The 25,794-nt window shown below is 51.3% G+C and overlaps 1 protein-coding gene across 4 annotated transcripts in view; it reads right to left on the bottom strand.

The window, feature by feature from the left end:
• The window catches only part of LOC127477494 (hydrocephalus-inducing protein homolog), a 29,000-nt gene extending 4,454 nt beyond the window's left edge, over positions 1-24,546 (bottom strand). Inside the window, exons 1-30 of one of the 4 annotated variants that reach the window (XM_051801873.1) lie at positions 24,428-24,546; positions 23,225-23,350; positions 22,839-22,958; positions 22,173-22,307; positions 21,767-21,966; positions 21,376-21,500; positions 20,027-20,228; positions 19,123-19,306; positions 18,660-18,759; positions 17,784-17,902; positions 17,182-17,405; positions 16,409-16,476; positions 15,896-16,131; positions 14,950-15,050; positions 13,532-13,667; positions 12,914-13,078; positions 12,153-12,305; positions 11,098-11,336; positions 10,423-10,669; positions 9,071-9,214; positions 8,733-8,876; positions 7,953-8,254; positions 6,620-6,959; positions 5,379-5,477; positions 4,475-4,684; positions 3,437-3,574; positions 1,663-1,840; positions 970-1,125; positions 549-852; positions 374-428 (exon numbers count right to left, since the gene is read on the bottom strand). In XM_051801873.1, the coding sequence (XP_051657833.1) occupies positions 374-428; positions 549-852; positions 970-1,125; positions 1,663-1,840; positions 3,437-3,574; positions 4,475-4,684; positions 5,379-5,477; positions 6,620-6,959; positions 7,953-8,254; positions 8,733-8,876; positions 9,071-9,214; positions 10,423-10,669; positions 11,098-11,336; positions 12,153-12,305; positions 12,914-13,078; positions 13,532-13,667; positions 14,950-15,050; positions 15,896-16,131; positions 16,409-16,476; positions 17,182-17,405; positions 17,784-17,902; positions 18,660-18,759; positions 19,123-19,306; positions 20,027-20,228; positions 21,376-21,500; positions 21,767-21,966; positions 22,173-22,307; positions 22,839-22,958; positions 23,225-23,350; positions 24,428-24,505 (5,028 nt within the window). In that variant the 5' untranslated portion in view covers positions 24,506-24,546. Of the gene's footprint in view, positions 1-373; positions 853-969; positions 1,126-1,662; positions 1,841-3,436; positions 3,575-4,474; positions 4,685-5,378; positions 5,478-6,619; positions 6,960-7,952; positions 8,255-8,732; positions 8,877-9,070; positions 9,215-10,422; positions 10,670-11,097; positions 11,337-12,152; positions 12,306-12,913; positions 13,079-13,531; positions 13,668-14,949; positions 15,051-15,895; positions 16,132-16,408; positions 16,477-17,181; positions 17,406-17,783; positions 17,903-18,659; positions 18,760-19,122; positions 19,307-20,026; positions 20,229-21,375; positions 21,501-21,766; positions 21,967-22,172; positions 22,308-22,838; positions 22,959-23,224; positions 23,351-24,427 lie in introns of all 4 variants that reach the window. The other 3 variants (XM_051801871.1, XM_051801872.1, XM_051801870.1) reach the window with 3 other exon arrangements.
• Between the last annotated feature and the right edge of the window lie 1,248 nt (positions 24,547-25,794).

The following is a 25,794-nucleotide window of genomic DNA, read 5'->3' as shown; positions in this document are numbered from 1 at the left end:
TAGCCCCAGGGCACAGTCAGGCTGTGTCAGGCTGCTGTTAAGGTCTGTAAATCTGGCAGGGCTTGGATTGGGAGCAACAAACTCCCCAGCAATGACCTGCATTTTCTTCAAAGCACCATCAACTCCATCCCTTGAGCATGGCCTTCAGGATCTCTCCCTGGAGTAGCCAGGAAGCTGGTGCAGCTCCAGGAGGGACCATGACCAAAGGTGGGCAGCCCCTGGGCCAATGCTGAGCTGACAAATAGTCAGGGCCAGATGTGAGCAGGGAGGTCCCAGGTGCCAGCAGGGCACCAGGAAGCTGCTGTGGGGTGCAAGGGGCTCAGGTCACATGGGGAGGGTGGCATGTGCCAATCGGGACAGCAGCTGTTCTTACCACCATGCTGTCGTCAGTGTCAGAGTCAGTGTCAGAGGCAGCCACGGATGGCACCGTGGATGTCTCCTCAGGTGGTTCCTTGGATGGCTTCTCAGATGGCACCTTGGATGTCTCCTCAGGTGGTTCCTTGGATGGCTTCTCAGATGGCACCTTGGATGTCTCCTCAGGTGGCTCCTTGGATGGCTTCTGAGATGGCACCTTGGATGTCTCCTCAGGTGGCTCCTTGGATGGTTCCTCAGGTGGCTCCTTGGATGGTTCCTCAGGTGGCTCCTTGGATGGCTCCTCAGATGGCTCCTCGGATGGCTCCTCGGATGGCTCTGTGGACAATTCCGTGGATGACTCTGTGGATGACTCCTCAGATGATTCCTCGGACGATTCCTCGGACGATTCCTCGGACGCCTCCTCGATAGCAACTGCTTCATCGATCTGAGTCTCTTCTTCCTCTTTTTCTATTGTCTCTTTCAGTATCTCCTCATTTCCTGAAGGAAAAAAATTACCCACAAATAGAAGCGTGGGTGCATTGCCAAACCCATTTAAGGTGGGAAGTCCCACTTCCCCAACACTGGCCTCTCCCAGAAACAAACCCCTCAAGTCACCTGGGGCAAGTGGATGCTGCTGCTCCTCGATGCCAGGGTCATCCATGGATAGCTCCACAGATGCAGGCTCTGACAGAACATCTGCTTCATCGCTCTGCCTCTGTTCTTGCAGATTTTCTTTTATCTCTTTCAGTATCTTCTCAAATTTTGCATGCCCTGAAGGAAAAAAATTATCCACAAAGAGAAGTGTGGGTGCATTGCCCACACAAATAGAAGTGTGGGTGCATTTAAGCTGGGAAGTCCCACTTCCCCAACACTGGCCTCTCCCAGAAACAAACCCCTCGAGCCATCTATGGAAAGTGGATGCTGCTGCTCCTCTCTAAATCCTCATGTTCACTCTCAGCCATCATCCTCCTCACAGAGGAGCATCTCATCCCCTGAAATATCATGCAAATTCAACTCTGCCAAAAGCCCTGCCAGGCTCTCTTACAGTTTCCCCAAGGTTTTCTGTCTAGCCATCATCTTTCCAGGCCTCTGACAGATGTGCTGGCAAGATCTGCAGGATGGTTACTGGGACAAAGCCCACATGGGCTACTCTGCTCAAGACTCAGGAAGCAACCAGAGGGGCGAGTGTTGGTCTGGCAGCCTTGCAACCTCCAGGCTTGGTGGAGATGGGTGTGTGCTTCCCTACAGGGCAAAAAAAAGGGGGAAAAAACCAGGAGGCCTTCCTAGGAGCAGACAGGTAGTGCTCACCTTTGACAAGCCAGGGCAGGTCCAAAGAGATCCTAAGAAAGGTTCCCTCTCCTTTCAGGGAGATTTCTGCTGGTTCCAGGTGACCCACTTGGATCTGGAGAGTGCTGCAGAAGACTCCTACTACTCCTGGCAGGTAATAGACTTTCAGCACTTGCTTCTTGCCAGGTTCAATGTAATCCTGCAGGGGATGGGAGGAGAGAGGGAAGGAATGCATCAGAGAGGGTTTGATGGAGGATGCCTCAGGCAACAGACAGGCTGAGAAGACAGAGTGGCATCTGGAAGAAAACGTCAGACCACATCACCTTCTAACTTCCTTGTACCCAAAAGCTCGAGCCTCCAAAGCAAGGGTGCTGTGTGTCCTTCTGAGGGCTCATAAGGCTGCACCCCCAGCAGAGCCTGCCCTGTGTTCAGGGTGAGCACAGCTCTGCTACTAACAGGGTTTGCCCTCTGCCAGCAAGAGCCAGGCTCAACAGGTAAAAGCTCTTTTGCCAGGCACTGTGGAAGAGGAGTGAAGTTGCCTGCACTCAGCAGGGCCAGCAGCTCCTGTCACATCAGTGGTTCCAGGCTGGTGTCAAAGGGCCTGACCCCTTATTAATGATCCCAACAAAAACACCTCCTGCCTTTGTGGTTACACAGAGAGTACATGAGTGTAACCAGACTCACAGTGACCTGCAAACATATATCTCTGGAAGCACAGGAGGAGAGACTAGGACGAGATCTAGGGAAGAGGGTGATGCTGGGAAGGCACCTCCTCTCTGGGCTTCCAAAAGCGCTGTCCAAGCCCCAGGCTGGGCTCACACCAGCCAGGTTGAGGGCAAACCCGTCTCTGGGTGGCAGGACACAGCTGCAGCTTTCCTTGGCTCACCCCTGCATGCTGGGATGGACGGCTCCCCAGTCCCATTCCTGCTGCTGGGAGAAGCAGCTGAGCAGGACAGATCCTGCCACTCAGTCTCCTGGGCTCTCACTGCAGCACCCAACACGGCTGCAGCCCCAGGGAGCCCTGCCAAGCTGCCAGCACCCGGGGTGCTGCTACAGCAGCTGCCTGCACTGGGCCACGCTGAGCTGTGCCTTCGGATGCTGGCAGGAAGGGGGCATCAGCGTGTCATCCCTTGGAGGAGACAGGCAGCAAACAGTGAGAAAGCGATTTGGCTTTCACTTCTTATTCCAAAGAGGGCCAAAGTCAGCAGGAACGCTGCTTAAGCTCAAAGGCATCCAGGCATGATGGAGAAGCTGGGATGGTGGGATGCTGCAAACTCCTCTCCTTCCAGCCCCTCTCCTCCCTGGCCCCCTCACTGCCCCAAAGAGCTGAGCAGCAAAGCTGGAGGGAGTGAGGGACCAGCACAGGGGCTGTGAGAACTTCTGGCAAAGGAGCTTCAAGCCAAAGCAAGGAATATGTAAATCGCTGCTTAGTGCTGGCAGGGAGGAAGCAGGGACAAGGAGTAAGTCCTGTCTGATCACACAGCCTGGGTGAGGTGACCCTCAGAAGAGCTGGCACCACCCAGCTCCAGTGCCAGCACAGCCAGAGAGCTCAGCAGTCCAGGTCCAAGGAGTGACTGATGTGCTTGTGTCTCCCACTGCTGGCACCCGCTGGCCAAGGCCACAGGGGAGTCTATTAGGAGAGCACTTGCTTGACCTTCTCTAACCCCAGCAGCAATTGCTTTCAGCCCTGCCTCTCAAGGCTGGGTCTGGTTGGTATTTTACCCCTTTTTTTCCCCTTTAACCCTCTCCTGGGCCACCTGACACAGGGCAGGGGTCGATCACTTGTGCTACTCACCGTGCTGGGCACAACCACGGGCTCACCAGGCAGAGGGCTGTCTGCCCTGGCAGTGCTGGGGTCTAGCACCTTGTAGGTGAATCCAAACACCCCGGTGTTCTGCAGGGTGACTTCTGCTTGGATGACTTCATTAAACAGCTGGAGAGAGGACAGAGGAGTGGGAAGTTACAGATACCAGTGTGCTGCTGGGAATCTCCTTCCTCTTTCATGGGGTTGGAAGCAAACAGCCACAACACAAGAGCAGGGACTGGGGAGGAGATACAGGCACTTGACCATCCCAGGTCAGCCTGGGTCAGGCACAGGACACTTCTTAGCCCTGCACAGGAGCAGGGAGTTCTGGCAGCACGCAGAGATGTGGTAATAACCATGTAAGGGCCAGTAATAAATGAACCAGGGCCCTCTTTACTCTGAGGGGTCACCAAACAGCCTGGTGAAACAATGGAGGTGGCATTGAGGCATTCCAGAGGAAAAGGCACCTGCATGCAAGTATTGGCAAGCAAATACATTGACAGGAAAAAAGGGAGACGCACAGGGGCAACACAGACAGGGCCAGCAGCTGGAAATATCTGTGGGCTTTTAACTGAAAAGAAGTAAAGTGAGGATTATTCTGGGACGCTCTCTCCAGCTACAGTGACTGGAAGCCCAACTTCCTCCCTGGATTATTTTGTAGATTGAGCAAGAGCATTAGAGGAGAGCATCCCCTTGGAACTCAAGCTTTAGAAGCAGTTCAGGGGAGGGATGTCGCAGGGATATGTCCCTCTGGACATCCCCACTGGGATCCTGCCTGCCTCAGGAGGCAGTGTTAGGCCCCTCAAAGAGGAGGAATTCCCAGCATTGGTGGTGGGTGTGTGCGTATGAGGTGGAGGTGGCCATTAACAACCAGCTTGGATGATGGATGTATCCCTCAAAGGCTGTCCTTTCCAGGGCCCAGAGCCAACAAAGGAGCTGGGAAGGGGAGGGAGCCCTGGGCTGAGGTGGACAGCAACCCACTGGTGATGGTTCCAAGGCAGCAGCTCTGCCAGGAGAAGGGGGTGGTACCTGCAGCCCAAAGTCGATGTCGTAGGTGTCCAGGTGGTAGCTGAGGTCCGAAGTCCCCCCACTCAGCTCCACCTCGTAGGTGGGGCCTCCCTCCACGTGGCACAGCGCCGTGACACGGGCGACGATATTGGGGTGGCCAAAGAAGGTGAAGAGCACGTGCTGGCTCTTGCCCGGCTGCAGCACACCGGACACCGGCTGGACATCAAAAACCTGCAGGAGGGGAGGAGGGATCAAGATGATGAGCATGGAAATGGGTGCAGAAGAGTAGCCGTGGATTAGAGTGAAGTACAGAGGTAAATGGAGGGGCCACTTTCTCAAAGACAGCCGGAATCTTCCTAATCTCATCCTGCATCTGTGCCACTGACCAGTGGAGGGACCACAGGGGAAATCTTCCATACTCGCTGATCAATGCATTAATTAATACACGACATTAAAGTAAATTAGGATGTCTCCTGGCAGCAAGATATTCTCTCCACTGCAGAACTTGCCTTTGAAAACAATTCTAGTACCTCCAGAAATACAGGAGAGTTGGAGGTGAAAGCCCTTGGAGTTGGGGGGAGGACTCCAGCTCAGCTCATCTGACTCCTGAGGCTTTTCCCTCTCTCTCTGGTTTACATGCTGCTCCCTCAAGGTACTACAGCAAAAGCTCCTGCAAAAATTTCCAGTCAACCACCCTATGAGGTACAAGGGGAGCAATGCCCTCCCCAGGTGCTGCACAGGGAGCATCCTTGGGCAGCCCTACAACATGTCCCACGTGGCCTCTCCAGCGACTGCTTGCTCCAGCAGCATTTTGCGATGGGCTTGGAAGGACTGAGGCCCCTCTGTGGGCAATGCCACTGGGAGTGGGGGCTACAGAACTACTTTCCACACTGGAAAGATGGAAGTGAGACAGATCCCCACTTACCTCTTCCATTCTCAAGGCAAGGTTCTCCACCCCCGTGAATTGCCTCAACCCCTTCATGGTCTCCAGGCTCAGAGGCTCCACAGCAGTGCAGGGCAGCACCTGGAAAAAAAGCACCACGGGCTGCAGTGAGCACTGTCTGAGCAAGATCACTCTGCTGCAGGCTCCACCACCCCACCACACCAGGAGCAGCTGAGATGGGACCTGGGCACAGATCCAGTGTGGGTATGTCCGTGCTATCAGTGGAGTGCTGGTCCAAGCCCACCCACAGATGAGACACAGGCTCTGTCTGCACGTCCTACATGCAAGTGTGCACGAGGGAACTGGATACCCTCAGCACTCAGGCAGAGGGGACTGGAACTATAGGATCTTTGAAGGTCCCTTCCCAGCAAAACCAAGGGCCCTTCCAAGCCAAACCATTCCAGGATTCTAGGACAGCTGCTTGAATTTCCCTGGTTTAATTGTGCATGCACGGGCAACAACCAGGAAATAAAGATGATTTCATGCTTCTGTCTGAGAACATTCAGCCACACTATTCTTTGTGTCTAGTGGGTATCATTTCTCCTGATTCAGAAAAAACATGCAGAGTTGAAATGACCAATACTGGGATGTGAGCAGGTACAACTCCTCTCCTTGAACTTAAGGCCAACACTGGTGCTTTCAGAAACTCCCGTGCTTCCTTACACCCTTTTTTACTGCCCCATGAGCAGCCATGGGGCCAGTTCCCACTCCAAAGCACCAAGATTCATCAGGCAGGTCAGCAGACCAAAGGCCATTTTCCATGCTAGGAGGAAGAGAAGTTCTGCCTTAAAAAAGACAGCTCTGGAGCCATCACTGCAATACTGGCTCTTGGGTGAAGGCAGGGATTTGAAAATGGTGGCTCTAGCTGGGCTGGAAAGAGGGAAATGGAGATCAGGACTCAACACAGCTTGGTACAGGAAGGAAACCAAAAGCCTTCTCATCATGATGCAAATAAAAACCTCATTTACATTGTAAAGAAAATAAGCAAAAAAAAAAAAATCCCAAACTCAGGATAGATCTGTAGGATCTGAGTGGGTTTCTCTGGGCAAAACTATCCTGTTTGTCCCTCCCCAGATGCCCCACTTCCAGCCACTGGCCCTGCTGCTCAGCCCACTCTCAGGGCACACGACAGCAGGACAGCAAAAAGGGAGGTTGGCATGAGCACAGCTTTACAGGGGCAAGTTTGGGAGCAACACAAGCAGTAGGTGCACAAGATAATCTACCTTTGCTACCAGGGATTCCTCTGAACCTGCTGGCTGTTGGGCAGGATCCTGCACTGCTCCCAGAACATCCTCTGAACTTGCTGACTGTTGGGCAGGATCCTGCACTGCTCCCAAAGAGTCCTCTGAACCTGCTGGCTCTGGGGCAGGATCCTGCACTGCTCCCAAAGAGTCCTCTGAACCTGCTGGCTCTGGGGCAGGATCCTGCACTGCTTCAAGGCCTTTAGTTGGCTCCTCCACACTTTCAGCACTGAACTGCCTCCTTGACAACAGTGAGTACTTCAAAGAGTCTCTCTCCTTCTTTGGTGGTTTAGGTTTGAATTTAGGTGGTGAAGGGTTGAACCTGGAAGATAACATGTCAACTCCCAAGAGGTTGTCTCCTCTGAGCCAGGTCCCAGTTCCCCAAACAAAACTGTGTCTGTGTGAGCTCTGTTCTTTGCAACTGCAGCACTTCAATGCCCAGTGGTTAACTGGGCTCAGGTTCCTGGGGCGTTATGGAAGAACCGTTTGCTTCTCTAATAAAAACTGCCCAGACCAGACTTCTGCACTCTGCACAGGTCAGAGCAGGAGGAACTGCCAGAAATGTGTTTACAGATGTGCCCCAGCACTACTGCAGGATTGCACTTGGGCTTGGAAAGCCCAGCCCAGCCCTGGATGGCCCTGCTTCCCAGGGATGTTCAGACAAGTGGTCCCACCAACAGCTACAGCCACCCCTAGAGCCCCAGCAGAACCTGCTGATCACTGTCAAACACCAAAGAGCTGGTTTGTGAAGGTGATGTGTGGTTTAACAGCTGAAAACTCCCTTCACCAAGGTGGTCTTTGCCTCAGGCCACAGAGGTCTGAGAAAGCAGCTTTCCCCATCAGCTTTCCTTCCCAGGGGAAACCTATATGGGAGCTATAGCAAAGTAGCAGGAAGAGACTGGGACAGCAGCACTGCACTCTGGTGGCAGCACCTGTGTAGGTTCTTTGTAGGAAAGAACAACAAATCGGGTCGGCAGGGAAGGAAAAGAGGTCACATTACAGATCTGCTTGTCCAAGTGCCTAAGCATGGCTTTGTAGCTCCAGAGGTAAAGCAGGAGTCCAAGTTACTGCTATGCAAAAAGGGTTGGGAGTGTCTTACAGTCCCAGTTTGGCTGGAGGACATTGTCTCCAGCCCAGTGTCCAGCTGGTGGAGAACACCTATTCCCTGAGCATCCAGCCTGACCACGGCTGGTTGTTGTTATTTCCACAAGGAAATCTCAAAAGTACTTTGTCAGATCCCAGGCAAACATCCTCGGTCCTTGCAAAGCACAAACAGGACCCCAGGAAGAAGAGCTCCAAGCAAAGGAGCACCTACCTTATGGTGTTCACCTGGAAGGACCAGTGGTAGTGGACAGGGATTGGGCTGCAATTGGTCATTGCCACACAATCCACTTGTTCAGTGCCATTTATGAGGTAGCCAAAGTCCAGGGCCTTGGGCAGGATATGGAGGTTTGGGAAGTGGACTTCTCCCCGAATGGTGATCTGCTCCTCATGGGGATGCTCCATGAACTCCATGTTCAGTGTCTTCTCTGCTACCCAGCTATACAAATCCTTTTCATAAGCCGGGTTAAATTGGATGTGGAGATGAATTTCCTCCCCTTTGTCTAGTTTTATGGGCTGCAAGGAGAGGAAGAGTATTAATCACCTGTGTGATGAAGTCCCAAGGTCTGACAGCATGAAACATTAAAGGTTTGAAGTGTGACCCCAGCGTGGCCTTCCCAGTTCACCCTTCATTTCTTTATGGTGAAGGTCTGACTGTGAGCATCACAGTCTTGTCCAAGATTCTCTCAGGCTCATGTTTCTCTGCTTGGCAGCAATACAAAGGGATGGCTGCTGGAGAGCTGGGATGCTTTCCAGGAGACTGGATGGCTTGCCCAGACCTAGTTGTCTGCTCCCTGTGTCTTACAGCCAGGATGGGTCTTCCCAATTCAGGTGAGATTTTGCTTCCTTCAGCAGCTCTGCTGATTCAGTTCAGGCCAGTCCACTGCTGACTCGACAGAAAGAACTTCTCAACTCGAGGACCTCCCAACAGAAGCGCAACACCACACCCCTCCCTCTTCAAACCCCACCAGCAGGAAGGTCCCTGGCTGTTCACCTGAGCATCTTTGGGGAGGGGATGCTGGTCCACATCACAGATTAGGAATGGCTTCTTCAAGTCCAGCACAATGCTGAGTGGCAGGCAGCAGTTGTTTTTCAAAGACAGAGGCTTGTATAGGAGAGTCAGGACATCACTGGGCCGCTAGAGAAACAAGAGACAAGGAAAAACAACCTCAAGTGGCCATGGACCTCCTTCCCCTTCCGATGCATTTCACATTTTTCAACCCCAGAAGTGCATACATCTCTATTTACTCTTTCTAATAGTATCTAGCCCTTCCAGCTGTTTCAACAGCCATGCCATTAAATGCCACGAAAGGATGCAATCCAGAGACTTACCTTCTCCACACGGAACACGATTTCTCTGGAGGATATTTGCACGAGGGGAAAAACGAACTCGCAGCTGACATCCACTTGCATTATCTGCTTCTTTCTCTTCTCCCTCCCCACCATGGCGTGACACAGCAGCCGCTCCTTCACCTTCTGTGTGTGAGAGTCACTGTCACCAGTGGCTGCTGGCTCACCACCCACGGGCCCATTTCCTGCCACAGTCACTGCTCTCCTCAAAAGCCCCTTTCTTTTCTGTGCTGCAGCCTATTTATTTATTTATTCTGCACTCAAACATCTGTAACACTGCACCCCAATAGCCACAAAAGGCGCTCATGAGTCATGTGCTGCCTACAACTGTAATAATCCTGGCCCCAAATGATTTTGACTTTGATTTGTGCCACTGCTGAGCATAGTGCTTACAGAAAGCGGGAAAGTAGGAACTGATTTTAAAAAAATAAATAACTGTATTAAGGAAACAGGTGACAGAAGGGCTAATCAGTAGGAGCTTCATGCAGATTTCTTCCATATTCACTTAAATATTGTGCCCAGGGGTCCTGGAGCCAGGGAATGCACACCAGGGTTAGCTGGCAGCTTCTCTGCAGAGTTGTATTTCCCCTGGAAAGAAAGGTCCAGGGAGGAGAACACCCCCAGGCCCTGCTAAAATCTCCCCCTCTGAGCTGCTTTCCAAGGGTGCTGCAAGACCTGGCTGCCCTTGGGACACCAGGGCTGGCTGAGAGACTGGGGAGCAGTTATGGAAATATTGACAAAAGTCAAGCTGCCAATTATAATGATCTCTGGGAACAGTTTGCCACGTGGATGGACATCACACTGATCATTAGAGCTGACACAGTGTTGGTTTTCCTCCTCCAGGACTCAGGGTTAGACCAGCCCTCTGCCCACGTTTGTCTGCAGAGGACAAGCGATGCTGCTCCCAGACACTCCCTCCCTTCACAGGACTTTTGTTTTACTCCCTGCTTTCCCCAGATAAAGCACTTGACACTTGTTTCATTTGCTTTCTGCCTGGGCTCTCAGTCCAAGTGTAACTTTTTTTCTCTACCCTTTCTTTCTGCCTCAGCACACGACACTGGTAACCTCCTGTTTGCCCTGAAGGACCAATATTTCCTTCAGCCTGTATTTTGGGATCAGCACTGGGTTTTGGTAGCTATGGAAACACAAAAAAGCCTTAGCAACTGATGGTGGCCAGCAAGGAAAGCAACTGGTGCTGCCATGGAAACTTGTGGCCTCAAAACGGTTTCTTGAAGGCACTTGCTCCTTCTCCCAGGCAAATGTCAAGGGGCTGCAGGAGAAGCCCCAGTGGAGGGGATCTGATGGGAAAGGCTCAGCCCTTGGTGGGACCTCACCTGGGGGGTGCTGGAGAAGCCTTCCAGCACCATGTCCTTGGTCTGGCCCGGCACCAGCTCCATCTGCGGCGGCTGCAGCTTGAACACGGGGCTGGCAGGTTTGGGGACCTGGGAAGTGCTTTTGTCCTTGGTGGTACCGGAGGCACGACGCTGCTGAACGATGCTGAACCCTTCTGTGGTCCAGAACAGCTGATGGGTGTGTCGCCCTTTGTTTGTTATTTTGAACTGGTAACAGCAGGGAGTGAGGCTGGAAGAGAAGCAGAGAAAATGTCACGAAATGACATTGAAATGTCATGGCTAGAAGAGAAGCAGAGGAAATGTCATGGGAGCTGCTGTTTCCCTGCAGTCACCCACCTTCAGCACCCTGATGGAGTTCCCTGAGTGCACACTCAGCAACAAAACCTCCACCAAAAGGCCACCTGAGCTCAAGGCTTCAGCCACAGCCAGGCCTTGGCTGCCCCTAAGTTCATCACCACCCAGCAGCTGTTTTCCATCTCAGTGGCTTTTGAGGGTTTTTAATGGCTCCCAAATAGCCATCAAATGTTTCTAAAGGAATCCCTGTGGCTTCAGGGAAACAGAGCTGGGACCTACTGAAAAAGACCTAGCCTGAAGGACTCCAGCAAAACTGCTCCTTGCTGAGCCCATGGGAGAAGCGGGAGCTGAGAGAGATCCTACCTGAAGTGGGGCTTAAAGTTGAGCTCCGGAGAGAAAGGTTTGTCAGTGACAATTGTGGTGCCAATGCCCACAGCCTGCACAGGGATGATGTTCACTTCACTGTTCTCAATGAACAGCTTCACCTTGTCCTCAAATTTCCCCGTGTCATCGAGGTTTGCTGTGACAGTCAGAGACACCTCGCTCTCGGGGGGGATCACTCCCTTACTGGGTTCAATCCTCCAGTGTGAGCTCGTGCCAGCCTGTAAGACAAACCAAGCACGGACTTGGGATGGAAACCATGGACCCTGGTCTGCTGTGGGGTGCAGGAAATGGAAGGACTAAAGAGAGGAGGGTAAAAACCATAAAGGTTTAATTTACTTAAATCTAAGTGTCTGGCAACAGCAACTCTCCAAGAGCTTATACAACCTGTATTTTACCCTCCTTTAACAGATTCACTTCATTAACCCAGTTTTTCTCAACTCAAGGGATGTTCCTCCTCAGGAGAAGGTTATTCCTCCTCCAGTCTCTCTTTGGAGTCCATGCCAAGGGAAGCTACTTTCCTGGCTTCCTGACAACAGAGCTGGGTTGGCACAGAGGCTCAAGGCCAGAGGAAGTCAGGACTGCTCCAATCCCACCACAGCAGCCACACAGCTGGAGGATATTGCTGAGAGCCCAAAGGATAACTCTGCAAAACCAGCTGAACAAAACCCCAACACTAAAGTCTTCTTTCCCAGGAGGCTCTCAGTGCTTCTCAACAGCCCCTGAAGGACTGAAGCCCATTTTTCCCATTGATCATCGGCTGCAGGGAGGTGTCCCAGTGCCCTCTGCTTTGGAAAAGTCGGCTCTGCATGGCTATAGCAGGGCAGGAAAGCAGTAAGCAGAAAGAAAACTGCAGTGTATGTGTGTATTTCACTGAGGGTTGTCCCAGATAAAACCACCCCCAGAGCCAGGTTCCTCTTGCTGCACTCAGATGGAAAGAGGCACAGAGAGGCATGGAAACACTGAATATAAAAAACAAGTCATGGGCTGCTACTGAGCAGTCATTTTCATTGGAAAACAGCCCCAGAGATACTTACCATCTCTGCCCAGAAGACTGCAGGGATGATGCTCTGATTGGAGAGGTGGAGAGTTTCGGAAATATCTTCTACGACCGGGATAGTGCCCAGGTTTATCTCAGTTGGATATACATAGACAACTGGTCCCTGTCCAATGCTCTCTAAATGGATTTTCTGGTCCAGGAAGAAGGCAGGAAAGATCAAAAACAAGGACACATCAGGGAAAGTTTGAAAAGCTTAGGCAGCTCTAAGGGCACTCCTAGGCTGGGGATAATTCTGGCTGTTTGAAGTTTTCAGTGCTGTAGACTGAAACAGAAGGCCTGGAGCAAGCATAGGATATGCAGTGATCCCATCTGAAAGCCACAAGTTCCCATTATCAGGAAACAGAGAAATGCTGTTTCCCATTCTTGCTTCTTTACACCTCCTCCACACTATCTCTCCTTCCTCTACCTCCTGCCTGCTTCCACTCCTTTCACTGCTCCATCTTGCCCCAAACCACCCTCCCAGCAGAATGTGAGACCCACAGATTGGTCTGGGGTTCAGACTGGGCTTGTTATCCCGTTTCCCACTATATGTTGGGTCAGGCACTGAGATTACCACCTACAAGGATTCTATACTTCCTCTTTTCTAGGCATAAGATGCTGCCTATGACGCCAATCCCTTCTTTCCTGTCCACACCAGCCATATATCACAAGCTCCTGTTTTCCCTGGAAGAATCCCTGTACATTTTACACTCCATCAGGATGAGTCACACACAGGCTCACATCTCTCCTCACACTCACCAGTGGGGAATCTTCACTCCCAAACACGACGACATCAGCAATGGTGTCATGCTCTCCCAGCAGTTTCGTTTTAAGTATAAATGGGATCTCCACTAAGCTGTGAGCCTTGATAGTCCCACGTGGCTGAGGGGCGAAGTACCACACAGCATCCTCTTCCTTGTGTTCCTAGAAGGGACAGAACCAAACACAACTTCAGAGGGAGGAAACTTTAAACTCCTTGACATCTACCACGACGGCAACTGACATACACTTTTAAAAATCCCCAGGAGAAAGCAGAAAGGCACAGAACAAGATGAAGGACTTGTAGGGGCTTAGCATCCTCAGGGGGTCCAAAAGCTGCTGCAGCCACAGACACCCACTCCTGTGCTGGCAGCCCCCTTGCAGCAGCTTTTCACAACCCTCTAAACTCTCCTACATTAAAACACCTCAAAGACTAGAATGTAAACTGCTTCCCTAAGAAGTTAAACAGCTTCCTGAAGTTTGTATTCAGGCAGGTTCCTGTTCTGAGCGAACCTTTAGGTTTGAATAGAAACCGGCAAGGTCTTACGCAAACCCCTTTTTTCCCCTCATCAACAACTGGATAACATTTGAGAGGAGGAGGTGGATGTGATGCCCAACCTGAGGAAGAACCCTGTAGCAGCCAGGAAAGTCGCTGTCATTCACAAGCCTCAACATCTTCTGGTAAGGGATGTTCAGGTAGCACCGTCCAAATGTCATGATGGGGTTGAGCGCTCGCAGGGCAGGAACGACACATCTGGGCAAAGAGATGACCCCGGAGGAATTAGAGACACTGAAAGGATAGAGAACTTGTACCCCTGAAGAACATGAAATGGAGCACAACACATTTGTCACGTCAAAGGGACATTTAATACTCCTACAGTGATAAATCACCTCTAACTTCCTTTCACTCGAACACCTCTTGTCAAGGAGGGGCAAATCCCGAGACTCAGCACTGCAGAGGCTTCCAAGTGCCCAGGCAGAGCATGTGCCCTGTTCCAGAGCTGTCTCAGCAGCTTTGCCCTTTCTTTGCCCAAGGAGGCTTGCAAGGACTCCTGCAAGAGTGTCAGTGAGCCATAACCTCTGGGGGAGCTTCCCACTGAGGACTAGGGCTCATGAAGGCTCAAAGAACACAAGACTACAGAGTCTCAGTAAAAATTAGTCCCTCCCCTCCCACAGCACTGTTGCCCTGCCTGAAAACTCAGCCATTTGCTCCAGCAGTGGAGGGCACAAGCCCTACAGAGTGGATTATAACCCTCTCCCAGTTTCTACAGCTCTCTTGGTCCTTCACCCCACAGGTTTATACACTGACTGTCCCTGTTTGCACTTGCTTTACAAAACTGCAGCCCAGGCACTGACTGGATGGCTCTGCCTGGGAGAGGGAACAGCACCAGGGAACTGCATCCCTCTTGTCATTCAACTGGCACCCATGGCAGCACAACAGGAGAGAATTCAGCTGCAGCAAGAACGACTTTTGGCCTCAACTCTGAGAACATTAATGCTCAAAAGAGCCAGGGGGAAGCAGCAAAACCTGAGCTCACCTGCCACATCAAGGACTATATTCCCCTTCATAAGATCTTGCCTTTCTTTTGCCCTCACCACTCCTGCCATGAGCCCCTTTCCCACTGGCACGTGTTGGTTAATTGAGCCAGACTCCAGCTCTCAGCAGGCTGCTCACTATGTCCCAAAGCAATGGTCACCACCCAGCACAAGTGCATCTCTTGCAGGAAGGAGGACAGGCAGCCCTTGGGAAATTTGTTACACCTCAAGCACCGAAAACCAGGCAAATAATTAATGTCCTTCCTGTTCTACTTAGAAAAAGGCCCAGAGCTGTGTCTGGCTGTGAGCAGGGGTGCTTCTCACCATGGGCTTTCCAAGTGCTTTCCAAGCACTTCTTTTCTTATGTCAAGCTAGGCAGAACCACCTCATTAAGCAACCCTCCTCCTTTGGAGCTGCAGCCAGCAAACCCCTGTGCAAGGCAGGGTGCTGGTGGTGGGTGCACGAGGAAAGACGAGCAGCTGCAAGGAGAGTGCTGGTACCTGGCTGTGATGGGCAGTGCTGACACCTTCTTGCCAACACCAACCACGTCCACCACCAGCTCCATCTGATATGGCCCCACAGTGTTGGAACACAAGGTGACCTGGTGGAAAGGAAGAGCAGCAAATACTTCCTCACTCCCAAAGGTTCATCATATGTGTCCTCCAGTTCTTGTTCCATGGCAACGAAAAGAAGGATTTTGCCTTAATTCTTCTGCTGGTCCATGTGTAGAGTGCAATCTCTGGGAGCAACAAAAGCCTTCTGGCAAGATTGGATTTATTAAACATATCTTGAAGTTATCAGGGCATAGGTAAGCTAAATTAAAGCACCATCAGACTGATGCTCTACTCACCACTTTATTCAAATTAAGGGATCAATTTTTCACCTGACTACAATGACATAAATGCAGAGGAAATCTGTTGAACAGAATGAACAGCATGTGCCCAGTTCCAGAGCTGTGTCAGCTTTACAGCAGGAAGCTGAGGGCAAAGTGTGGCCCAGCAGGTGCTGGGCAGTTCATGGCTGCAGAGTGTTTTCTGTCCCCACTGGAGATCCCCACAGGGAATACAACTCATTCTGCTCCCTGGGAGAGGAGAAATGAGACAGGGAAGAAAAGCAAACTGATTTATACAATGACATCCCTCCCTCTAACAGCCACCTTCTGTCCTCATCCTTCCTCTGCTGCTTTCCATCAGAGAAATTCCTCTCAAAAACACACGAATGGCTTCTGTACTTGACCATATGGTACATGATTTCAGCTTGTGATTTTGGAAACAAAACTGTGTTCCTTCAGGAACATCCCGAGCAACCCAGCTAAAAGAGGCCTCACACCAGTGCAGATCTCTTACTCACACAATACTCAAAGCTGGCAGTGCCAAAGCCCTCCCACACATCAGTGAAGCTTCAGTCCCACGTGCTGAAGTGTGTGTGGCTGGACTCTTCCCATACCTGGATATCCTGGAATGCCTGGGAGCAGATGGTCCCTCTGCAGGGCGTTATGGTAAATTCCATTGGCTTTGTGAGACCCTGAGCTCCCTTTCTCCAGGATGGGTGAGTGTTCCTGGATGTCTGATCTGAGCTGGTGAGGCTGGGCTCTCCAGAGCCGTCCCCAGGAATGTGGAGGGTGAAGGCCATGGGCATCAGGGAGGTGTTGGTCAGGCGGCAGGACAAGGTGCGAGGAAAGCCTGGAAAATGACACAATATGGGCACCAATCATCTCCTGATTCCGGGTGTGAATGTCCCAGTAGGATAAAACTGTGCTTGGAGTTTGGCTTTCTATTCCTTTCGTCCTACTTGACCTCATGATGGTAAAATGCTGCCTGAGCCACCAGCAGCCCTGGAGTCAGCACCCTTAAGGCTGCTGTGGAGGAACACAAGTGACAGATCCTCTGAGGCTCAAGTGCTCCATTTCAGCAACACACAGACCTCTCACACTGTGGTCTAAACCCTGGGCACACTCACCAAAGGAGACGTCACCAAAGTGGAGGGCACGTACATTGAAATGGAAAGTCGGTCCGATGACATAGCCCCTGTGAGGACAAAGACAGAGGAGGCAACAGCTGGGGTAAAGGGAACTGCAAAGTATTCAGCTCTCATGACCCCTTGAATGGCCAGAGCCACCATGGGTTTCAAATCAACTCACCACCCTGTGCTCAGCACAGCATCTGCGTGGACAGGAGGCAGCCAAAGCAAAGTGGGCAGCAGCCAACAGGCTATCTGGGACAAGCCCTCATGCTGCTGTGGTTCTGAGAAGTGAGCTTTGCTTTTCCCATCATAACTTTTTTTCTTCTTTCCCCACCTCTCCCCTCTGCTTGATGAGGATTATCTTTTGCAGTGGCACCAGCCCATAGGATGGTGCCCAAGCCCTTGTGACAGTCCCTGCTGCAGAGCTCCCCAGAATCACCCAGGCTGGCCCATCTCCAAAGCCCTGGGGGCCTTGCTGGGTGTTCAGGTGGGACATCCCAGACCAGCTACTGCCCAAAGCTAATGCCATCCCATTGCCTGCCACAGCCTAAGGGGGAGAGACATCCCTGCAGGAAGGAGTCACTCCAGCTCCTGGTACCTGCACTGGGCAGAAGGCATCCCCACACCAAGGGGCTGCCAGCATCAGAGCCAAGACTGAGACCTCAGGCAACACCTTTGTTCTCTGCTCCACCACCAAATGAGGCAGGTGGGAGATGATTACCCAGAGACAGCTACAGATGTGCCCACCAAGCTCCCAGAGTCTTCCTCACCTGATAGTGAAGGTCAAAGGCTTGGGGGCTTGAGGGACACTGAACTGGAATTCTTCCTTGAATTCCCCTGGGATGGTGGTTCGGAAGGAGATGTTGATGGCTTGGAGCCCATCTGGTAGAATGATGCCCTGCTGGGGCAGAAAGGTGAAGCAGGAGCCCACGGCTGTAGTTGGAGGGAGGAGGCTGAAGAGACCCTCAATAGGCCCTTTGTTAACCAGGACTGCCTGCAGCAGCAAGAAAGCAAGGTGGAAATACATGAGCAATCTCCTTCCTTACAGAAGGCAGAGTTGTTTTTAAATTAAACAATTAACACCTGTAAAAGGCAGAAGATGCTCTGTGCTGCTGCATGGCAGGAGCAAAAAAAAATAAATTATAAATTTGAAATACAACTTTGTATGCCTTTGGGATTTTCATGCAAAGCAACAATAACTTCACACAACCAGATACACCCCTCAGAACCCATCAAAAGGATCCAGATTCTGTGAAACGCCCCAAATTTGACTAATATCACAACTGCCTGAGTTGCCAGAAATTCTGCAGGTCCACCAGGCTCACTTCTACCCCAGGAGCCATCAGGATCCACCCCAACCCCTGCTGCTCACCTTGTATCTGTGGAGTGATATGACAGAAACCTTCCCAATGTCCAGTTCCTCGAACAGGAAGCGGAGCCGGGGCCCAAGGCCCTCCCCTATGAGGCGCAGGGGCAGCCTGGTCTCATGGCCTGGGGAGAGACTTCTCTTTCAGTACAATAATTCCCTATATTATCCTGCATTTTCCAGGCTGCCTCAATGCTATTCCCTGACTCTGAGCTGGATAGAACCAGGTCTTGATTCTCCCAGAAAAGACACGGCCCCTTCTCTTCCCTCAGGAGATATGACATGTCCATGGAAACCATCCTTTCTTCTGCCCCTCTGTTGATACTGGAACTTTAGGAGATGCCAGAAATTTTGTTCTTCCTCCTTCCAGGTTTGTTTCCTTATTTCAATTCTATTTGCCCCCAAGGGACCTTAACTCTGGGCTGATTCCTACCTTGACAATCCAAGGGATCAGCTCCGGTCTCAAAGGGATGGATGTGTGTGTGGATGTGTCTGCATCACTTAAATGACCTCCCTGAGATCCTCCTCCAAGGGGCCAGCGGAAGAGTTAAGCTTCCATTGGGCCCATCAGGTCGTTCAGGAGCAGGCTCTTGTTTCTCAACACACATCATTTTGTTCCTCCAACTCCCAGACCAGCTCAAGGCTTGCATTTCACTAGTCCCTGCAGAACTTGGATTGTTCTGGAATCAGTGATCCAGAGCCAGGCATCCCTGGCCTTGCACAGGAGACCCCCCGGAAGCCACAGGGACAGTGGGCACGTGCCAGCACTGCCCTGCTGACCATAGAGCCTTCCCAGCAATGACACAGGGGCCCAGTGGGGTGGAGGAGCATTTGCACCTCGCCCTCAGCGTGGGTGAGAGGGGCAGGAGGGGGGAGCCGTACCCGAGATGTCGCAGTAGACGGCGCGTTCGTAGACTCGGGCTTCTCGGGGTCTAAAGGTCACGCTGATTTCAGCTGAAAAATTTGGCCAGATCTCTCCCTCCTAAAGCAGAAGGAGACAACAAAACTTTCATCTTCAAACATCACATTTCTGGTTTTCAGTCGCGGCCCTGTAAGCCTTTATCTAGAGAGCATCAGTGATGAGCAAGGAGCGAGCAACACTTATCAATAACATTGATAAAACAGACTGGAAGATTTAGACAGGTCCCTGCAGCCTGCCAGGAGCCTGCAGGGCAGAAATGCTTTGTGCAACAAGCTCTCCAGCCTCACAAGAAAGCCAGTGTCTTCCCTCTCAGCACATCAAGCCAGCTGAGGTGGGGATCTGCCAAGTGACCTCATGTAAGGGAGGAGGAGAAGGAAGAGGAAGGGAGGTTCTCAGCTATCAGCTATCTCAGATATCACTTACCACCGGTTTAATAGTGAAAATGTCATCAAAGAACAGCATGGGATCTCCTTGCACCTTTGCCCTCTCGTTCTGGTAGATGTGGGAGAGCAGGGAAAGGCGTTCTCCACGAGTGGTGTCCGCTCTGCTCCACTCCAGAAAATTATCTGCCTGGGCATTTTCCTCCTGGCACAGCCTGTGGCAGAACCTGCAGCCATGGGGAGAGACAAACCCAGCAGATCATTTAACAGGCCACATATTTGCAGAGATAAGTGTAAGTGCAGCAGCAAAGCACTTGGGGAGGAGCAGCAGCAGCTCCTCAGCCAGGGGCTGACCCTGAGCCGTGGAGTTCCAGATGGATCAGAGGATCCCTTGTTGTTTGTTGGCACAGCAGGTGGTTTTACTCCACCCTTAAAAGCTCAGGAGAGATTTTGAAAGCCAGCAAAACCCTCAAGAGAGCCTCTTGGCTCAAAGCCACTGCCACAACTGAGGGAGAATCCACCAGCCACCTCAGCTGGCTTTTCCTACCACGGAGCTGCTCGGGGGAAGTAGATAAAGATCAAGATCAAGGAACACCTTGATCTTAAGGGGCTTCCCTGGGAAGGGAGGAAAAATCTGTGTTTCATCTGCAGGCTACCAGCATCACTCTTTGCTTCTTCCTTTTTGGACCTGTAGGGATAAGCAAACTCCAACTGCCCTGTTCCCTACACTGCCTTCCACCAGAGCATCCCAGAGCACTTTCAAAACAAATAAATTAATTCACATCACATCCCTTCAGTGACATTAAAGGTTTTGCATGCATAAAACCAGAGGCCCTGAGAGGGGAAGGGACTTTGTTTTGCATCACCCAATAAACAAGTCAGGACCAGCATATGTTAGTTATATCCTCAGGCAGTGTATCTCCCTGAAATGCATCTCTCAAACCCACCTCTGCTTCAGCTGATCCTCCTCTTCCTGAGTAGCAAAAGCCTTCCACTGGAAGCGGGCTGTGACATTACTGTGGTTGAGGATGGTCACGGTGCTGTGGTTTGACAGTGTGATGTAAGTCTTCTCAACAGTCACAGAATTCCTGTCCAGTCTGATGTGGACATTCACAGCTGACCCATGAAGGCTTGTGTGGGTATCTTCACCTGGAACAAAGCAAAGAGGAGTCTTTGCTCAGCTCACTCACTGTTGGAAGCACAAGGAACAGAGCAAACCACAGGTGACAGAAGAAAAGGTCACAGCTTTTGGCTGTATGAGCAGTTCCAGGGATCAGGACATTTATCACATCCCAACTGCTGTGTGTGTACAGCGTGGGGATGTCCTGGACACCCTCTCAAGCACCTTATTTCTGGTGTGTTTGTGGAGATCTGTCCCCAAGGTGACAGTATTTAGAGTGAGATTAGTTAGATGTGGTGGGGTGACCCACTCAGGTCACAGGGAATTCTGCATCAGAGTCATTTAGGTGACTCTGAGGAGCCCCACTCAGTCATGGCTTGCCCAGGGTCTCCTGCAGGTATTCCAGGAGCTCCTGTCTCTCCTGATCCCTTGTTACTGACAAGCAACAATGCCTGGGGGCATGTGGGCAGAAAAGAGAGACCCAGAAGAACAAGTGAAGTGATGGCCCGTGGCAGGAGGGGACACAGGCAAGGACTTTGCTGTGTTGTGGCAGCAGTGCCCTCACTTGCTGTGGGCTTGTGATGAGGTGTCAAAACAAGACTGGTGGGGCACAGCCCACACCAACCTGCCCATTACAGTCCTGCAAGCCCACATCTTCAGCCTGGATCCTGCTGCCTGCCCCTGAGCCTGCCAGTCCACACTGAGGATTCCCAAGCTATTCAACAACCAGAGCAAGGACATCTTTGCTTTCCTCCCCAGACAGAGCTGAAGAGGAGAGAGCCCCTGGCTGTGCACATCAACTGATGGAGGACTGGAAATTTGCTGGAGAACCTGCTGGTATTTCATCCTCTAGAATGGACCAAAGGCTCCCTCATTTCCAGAGCTTTCAAGCCTTCATTATTCCCAACCAAACACCTCCTGGGCACAAACTTCAGTACCAATCCCACCCTTCCTGTTGCAGGTGATTGTTTCCCAGGTGAGATGCAAACAGCAAACATCAGACACGCTCTCTAGAAATGGCATTTCTATGGGGTGGTTCTTAATGCCTCAGTGCCAGCCCCAAATGCCAAGTGCAGCAACCCAGCCTTATCCTGGAGGGCATCTCTCTGCAAAGGCAGAGCCTTCTCCTCAGTGCCCAGGGCACAGCAGGGCAGCCCAGCAGTGCCCAGCACTCACCTGTGTCATAGTGCACTACCAGGGATCCAGAATGATCCCCGGTCTGCAGAGGGTGAAATTCCACTGTCACTTGCAGGATGTCACCAATGCCAAGAGTTCCCATGGTCGGAGTGACAGAGAAGGGGCTGCAACACAGAGGGAGATCAGGACTCTTGGGGGAGATCTGGGGAAGATATTCCTTTTGCAGTCCACTTCAGCTCACTTGTGCAAGCAAGGAGCAAACCAACCACAGTCAGCAGAAAGCAGAACACACACGATGAGAAACTGCTCCTGGCTCACTTCTGAGGAGATCCAGCCCTCAGGAGAGCCTGCTCTGGTTCCTTTTGTTACTCTATTACAATTCTGTTATCACCCACAGGTGTTTTGCACAAGGAAAGACGAGCTGCTTTACCTCTGGGTGCTGATTTGGTAACGGGTTTCCCTGTTACCAAGGTTGCGAACCATCAGAGTCTTCTCGGTGCTGTACTTGACCGGACAGACCGAGAAGTCCAGCTGGTCAGGGAAGTCCAGGACAGCTCGGGCACCAATGGCCCGAATTGGCACAATGAACTCTTCTCTTTCAGTGGTGCAGACGAGACAGTGGAAATAATCCTGCACAGAAAGAAACAGCCTCAGCACAGAGCATTCGTCCACATCTTCGCCACGGGCAAAGAGTACCCCGTAATTCTAGATCCAGTGCAACTCCACTGAAACCAGCTGAGCTCCTCAACACCCAGGCCAGGTGCCCTGTCCTGAATCCAGCCCTGCAGGTTCACTTTCCACTGAAGGCGCTGACCTCTTGGGACCTCCAGACTCACCTTGTTCTCCCCAGGGGTGAAGACGACGCGTAAATGAGAACACATGCCCGGTGGCACCTTACGGTACGCACCGCTGGGGCCAACCAGCTGGAAATAAGGTGAACTCTCCATCGTGACCTTCACCAGCCGAGGAACCTGCAGGAAAGACATGGAACAATGATTTTACCACTTGTGGAAACATGTAGAGAAGAGACCTGGCCGTGCCCTGGTGACATCCTTCCTTAAACACCTTTCCAAAGCACTTTTAGCTCCGGAGGTGCATGCACATAATAAACAAGGGTGGACTTGGATCCCATCTGCCTGGGCAAAAGCAGCTCAGCCAGAGAGAGTAGGACAATTATTTTTTACTAAGACTGGTAGAAATGTTAATATAAATGTCCTTTTACATTGGAAGAAGCATGAGTAGAGCAAATTCACTGTTTGTCTGTTGGCTGGTACTTGGCAAAGACAAATAAAAGCTCTTTTGGGGTAGATACCACCAACACACAGCCAAAATCAAGAGAGGATCCCCAGCATGGGAAGATGTGGATCATCTTGCCAAACAGAGGTGCTGAGACATTTCATTCTGGATATGCTGCAGCAGGTAACTTGCTCTGCTTACACCACAGGAATTGCACCTCTCTCCTCTTCCAGCACACTGTCAAACCTCCACATCCCAGCACTCACCATGTCCCTGTTCCTCAGAACCAGTGGCATTTCACAGACCTCGTGTGGGACGTAGTTCTGAAATACCACCTCTGATGGGAAAACATGAAACAAGGTCTGGTCTGGGTCAACTGCTGAGACCTGGAGAGGCAAGAGAGAGCAGGGAGAGGTTCAGCTGCTGGGAGGAAGGTTCACGAATGAGGATCCTGCACTGACCCCCAGTGAAGTACAGACTGTCAGTGAGTAATGCCCTGCTCCCCCTGGGGAAACAGCAGCTCACCCACCTCTGCTCTGAGCTGATAAAAAGCTGCTGCACCACAATGAGCAGGCTCAAGCTGAGCAGCTCTTTTGACACTCTTTTCAAAAATACCACATCAAAGAGCAAGGAAAAGGGCAGGAAAAGGCACCTTGTGATTGGAGGTTTCACTCATATCTCGATGCTGGACAATCTGGGGTAGATTAATCTGCGGAATGCTGGCCAGCCTCTGCTTGGTGGTGAGAGACATCTGCTTCTGGAAGGCAGAGGGAGTCAGCTGAAAGGCAAAAAAACCCAACAAGAGCCTCAGAAATGCCCTTGTTCAGAAAGGTTTTTCTTGTTCAAGTGCCACTGATGAATAATTTGTGATCACAGCCACTAGGACGGCTCTGGAAGTCCTGGAAGTTACTTCCTGAAATATTTAACATCAGTAAATTAATGATATAGAGCAGAATGCACATGCTCTAACCACGTGGCTCTGTCCCATTAGCTGCTCCGTGATTTGATGTGACATGTTTGGGGAATTCTGCTCTTTGGGAATTTTTTCCTCTCTAGTTGCAGTGGATTGAGCCAGTGACCTTTGCAGAGAGTGGGAAGGAGTTATCAGAACTCCCCCAACTCCATCCTTGCACAACGCTCTCGACCCACGGCGTGTGGAGATGTCACTGCTGGGTGAGTCTGAGGAAAGCAGGAAAGCAGCGTCGTGCCAAGGCTGAGGTGCAGAGGAATGGCTCCAAGCTTTAGTTCTCTTGTTAATTAGCACTTGTTTTCTCTCTGTCTGGCCTCACAGGCCCCTCCACAGAAGAACACAGAGAGATCTTGGCAGAGCCTCAGCACTGGGTCATCTCCAGTCAAGTGAGCTCCAGTCAGCACAGGGGACATTTGCAGATGGGAAGGAGGAATTGCCCCGACTCCACTGCTGCCTGCAGTGCTGGATCTGTGCTCCACACAGGAGATGAGATAGAACAATTGGTCTGGAACCTGCTCTAGCTGGGACCAGCCACGTCTCTTCAGGCAGAGTTTGAGCAGCACAGGTGAGTGTGCTGACCTGCCAGAAGGAATTCCTGCCCACACGAAGGGGATGGAAAGAAGCACACACTCATGCTTCAGCTTTGCATTTGTTTAACTTGGCTCCAGTGGCACAGCCAGGCAAGATCTGGACTGTCCCTGAAAGAACATACAGTCCATCCCCTGTTGCACCATGACAGCCCCTGCCAACAGGGGCACAGCACAAAGAGGCGGGGAGGGGTCTGTATCTCCACAGTGCTGCTGGACAATGGGAGGGGCAGGGAGAGAAGGGACACGGAGTTTCCAGCCTTAACACAGCTGCCACCCAGCCACAGTGGGTACTTACCATTACAGGCTTCTCTGCCTCTCTGGCCAGCTTTGGAACATGAGGTTTCACCTCTGTGCCCTGGAATCCAGAAGCCATCCTGGAGGATGCCGTGGGTGGACGAGTCGTGCCAGTGGCCGCGTCTCAGCTCACCTGGAAGGAGCAACAATGGAACTCTGGAAATCCAGAATCCCGTTCATGGCAGACCCAAAGGACACACCGGTGTCTCCAGGCTGTGGCATCCCTCAGAAGTGGAGACCACAAGGCCTTCCCACCCCCAATTCATCATTAAACTGTATTTAAGTGGCCAAGTTAAGATTCACAGATGTAAAACCCCAGAATAAACAGTCCCTGAGACAAAACAGGCTTTTGCTGTGAGTGCAAATGAGCCTGAACAGAACAGAGCAGTTTTGTTTCTCTGCCAAAGAAGAGCCCAGAAGGCCGAACACCGGGAAAGATACTTTTTGCAACAGTGAGAAGGGAAATTCAGAAGGGAAGCTTGCCTAAAACGTGCCCTGGCCCAGTCCCTGAAGGCTGAGCGACCAGCACTGTCCTATGGACTGGCCGGCCACCACTGTGGCTGTTAAACTGTGTTAGCTGTTAAACTGGCTAACACGAAAAGGGGGGGGAGAAGAGCTGCCTATATTGGCCCCTGTGTGCTCTAGGCCTGTTTCAGGCTCACAGCCTGTGAATATTCCTGCCTTCTGTGCCCTGATTGATCTCGGGGGGGGCTGTGGCAAAATCAAAAGGGGGCCACTGTTTTGCTCTCAATGTGAACTAACAGTGTGTCAGAAGATGACTGTTTGCAGGAAGTCCACTTCAGCAGACAGACTTGGAAACTGTGCCACCAGAACTCAAAGTGATATCAATGGAAACAGCTTTTGTGCAGAAGTGAACAAATGTCTTAACAACTGCAAATGAAATACACCAAGACAGAGTTTTGGACTGCAATAAAATTCCTGAAATGAGTCAAGAGTGAGTAAACAAAAAACTAACATAAAAGCTTCTGACACAATTAAGAACTGTTGTAAGATCAACGTGTAACTTCTAAAAGTGGTACATATATATGTGCTATGATTATTGTATCTGTTTTGTTATTTTCTATTCTATTTTACTAAGCAATAGGAATTACTAACCAAAACTCTATTAATATCCAAACTGTCCTTTATTACCCTTTACAAGTTTTCTGGTGGTAACAGGAGGAAAGCAAGTGTCACTTGGCTGCCTCATTCTGCAAGAGCAGCTGACCTGACGTGACTTTGTGCCTGGCTAAACAACCCCAGCTCCCCCAGCCACTCCTCATAAGACTTGTGAGGAGGCTGAGGACAGGTAATTTCCTTTACCTGAGGACAGGTAGTTCCCACTTCTCCTTGAGGATTCACTTGCTG

The sequence above is a fragment of the Manacus candei genome, unplaced genomic scaffold (assembly GCF_025592945.1).
Source record: "Manacus candei isolate 608988 ecotype Guabito, Panama unplaced genomic scaffold, ASM2559294v1 h1tg000053l, whole genome shotgun sequence".
NCBI classification, from domain to species: domain Eukaryota; kingdom Metazoa; phylum Chordata; class Aves; order Passeriformes; family Pipridae; genus Manacus; species Manacus candei.
The sequence above is the reverse complement of the archived record's forward strand: the minus strand, read 5'-3'. Positions and strand labels throughout refer to the sequence as shown.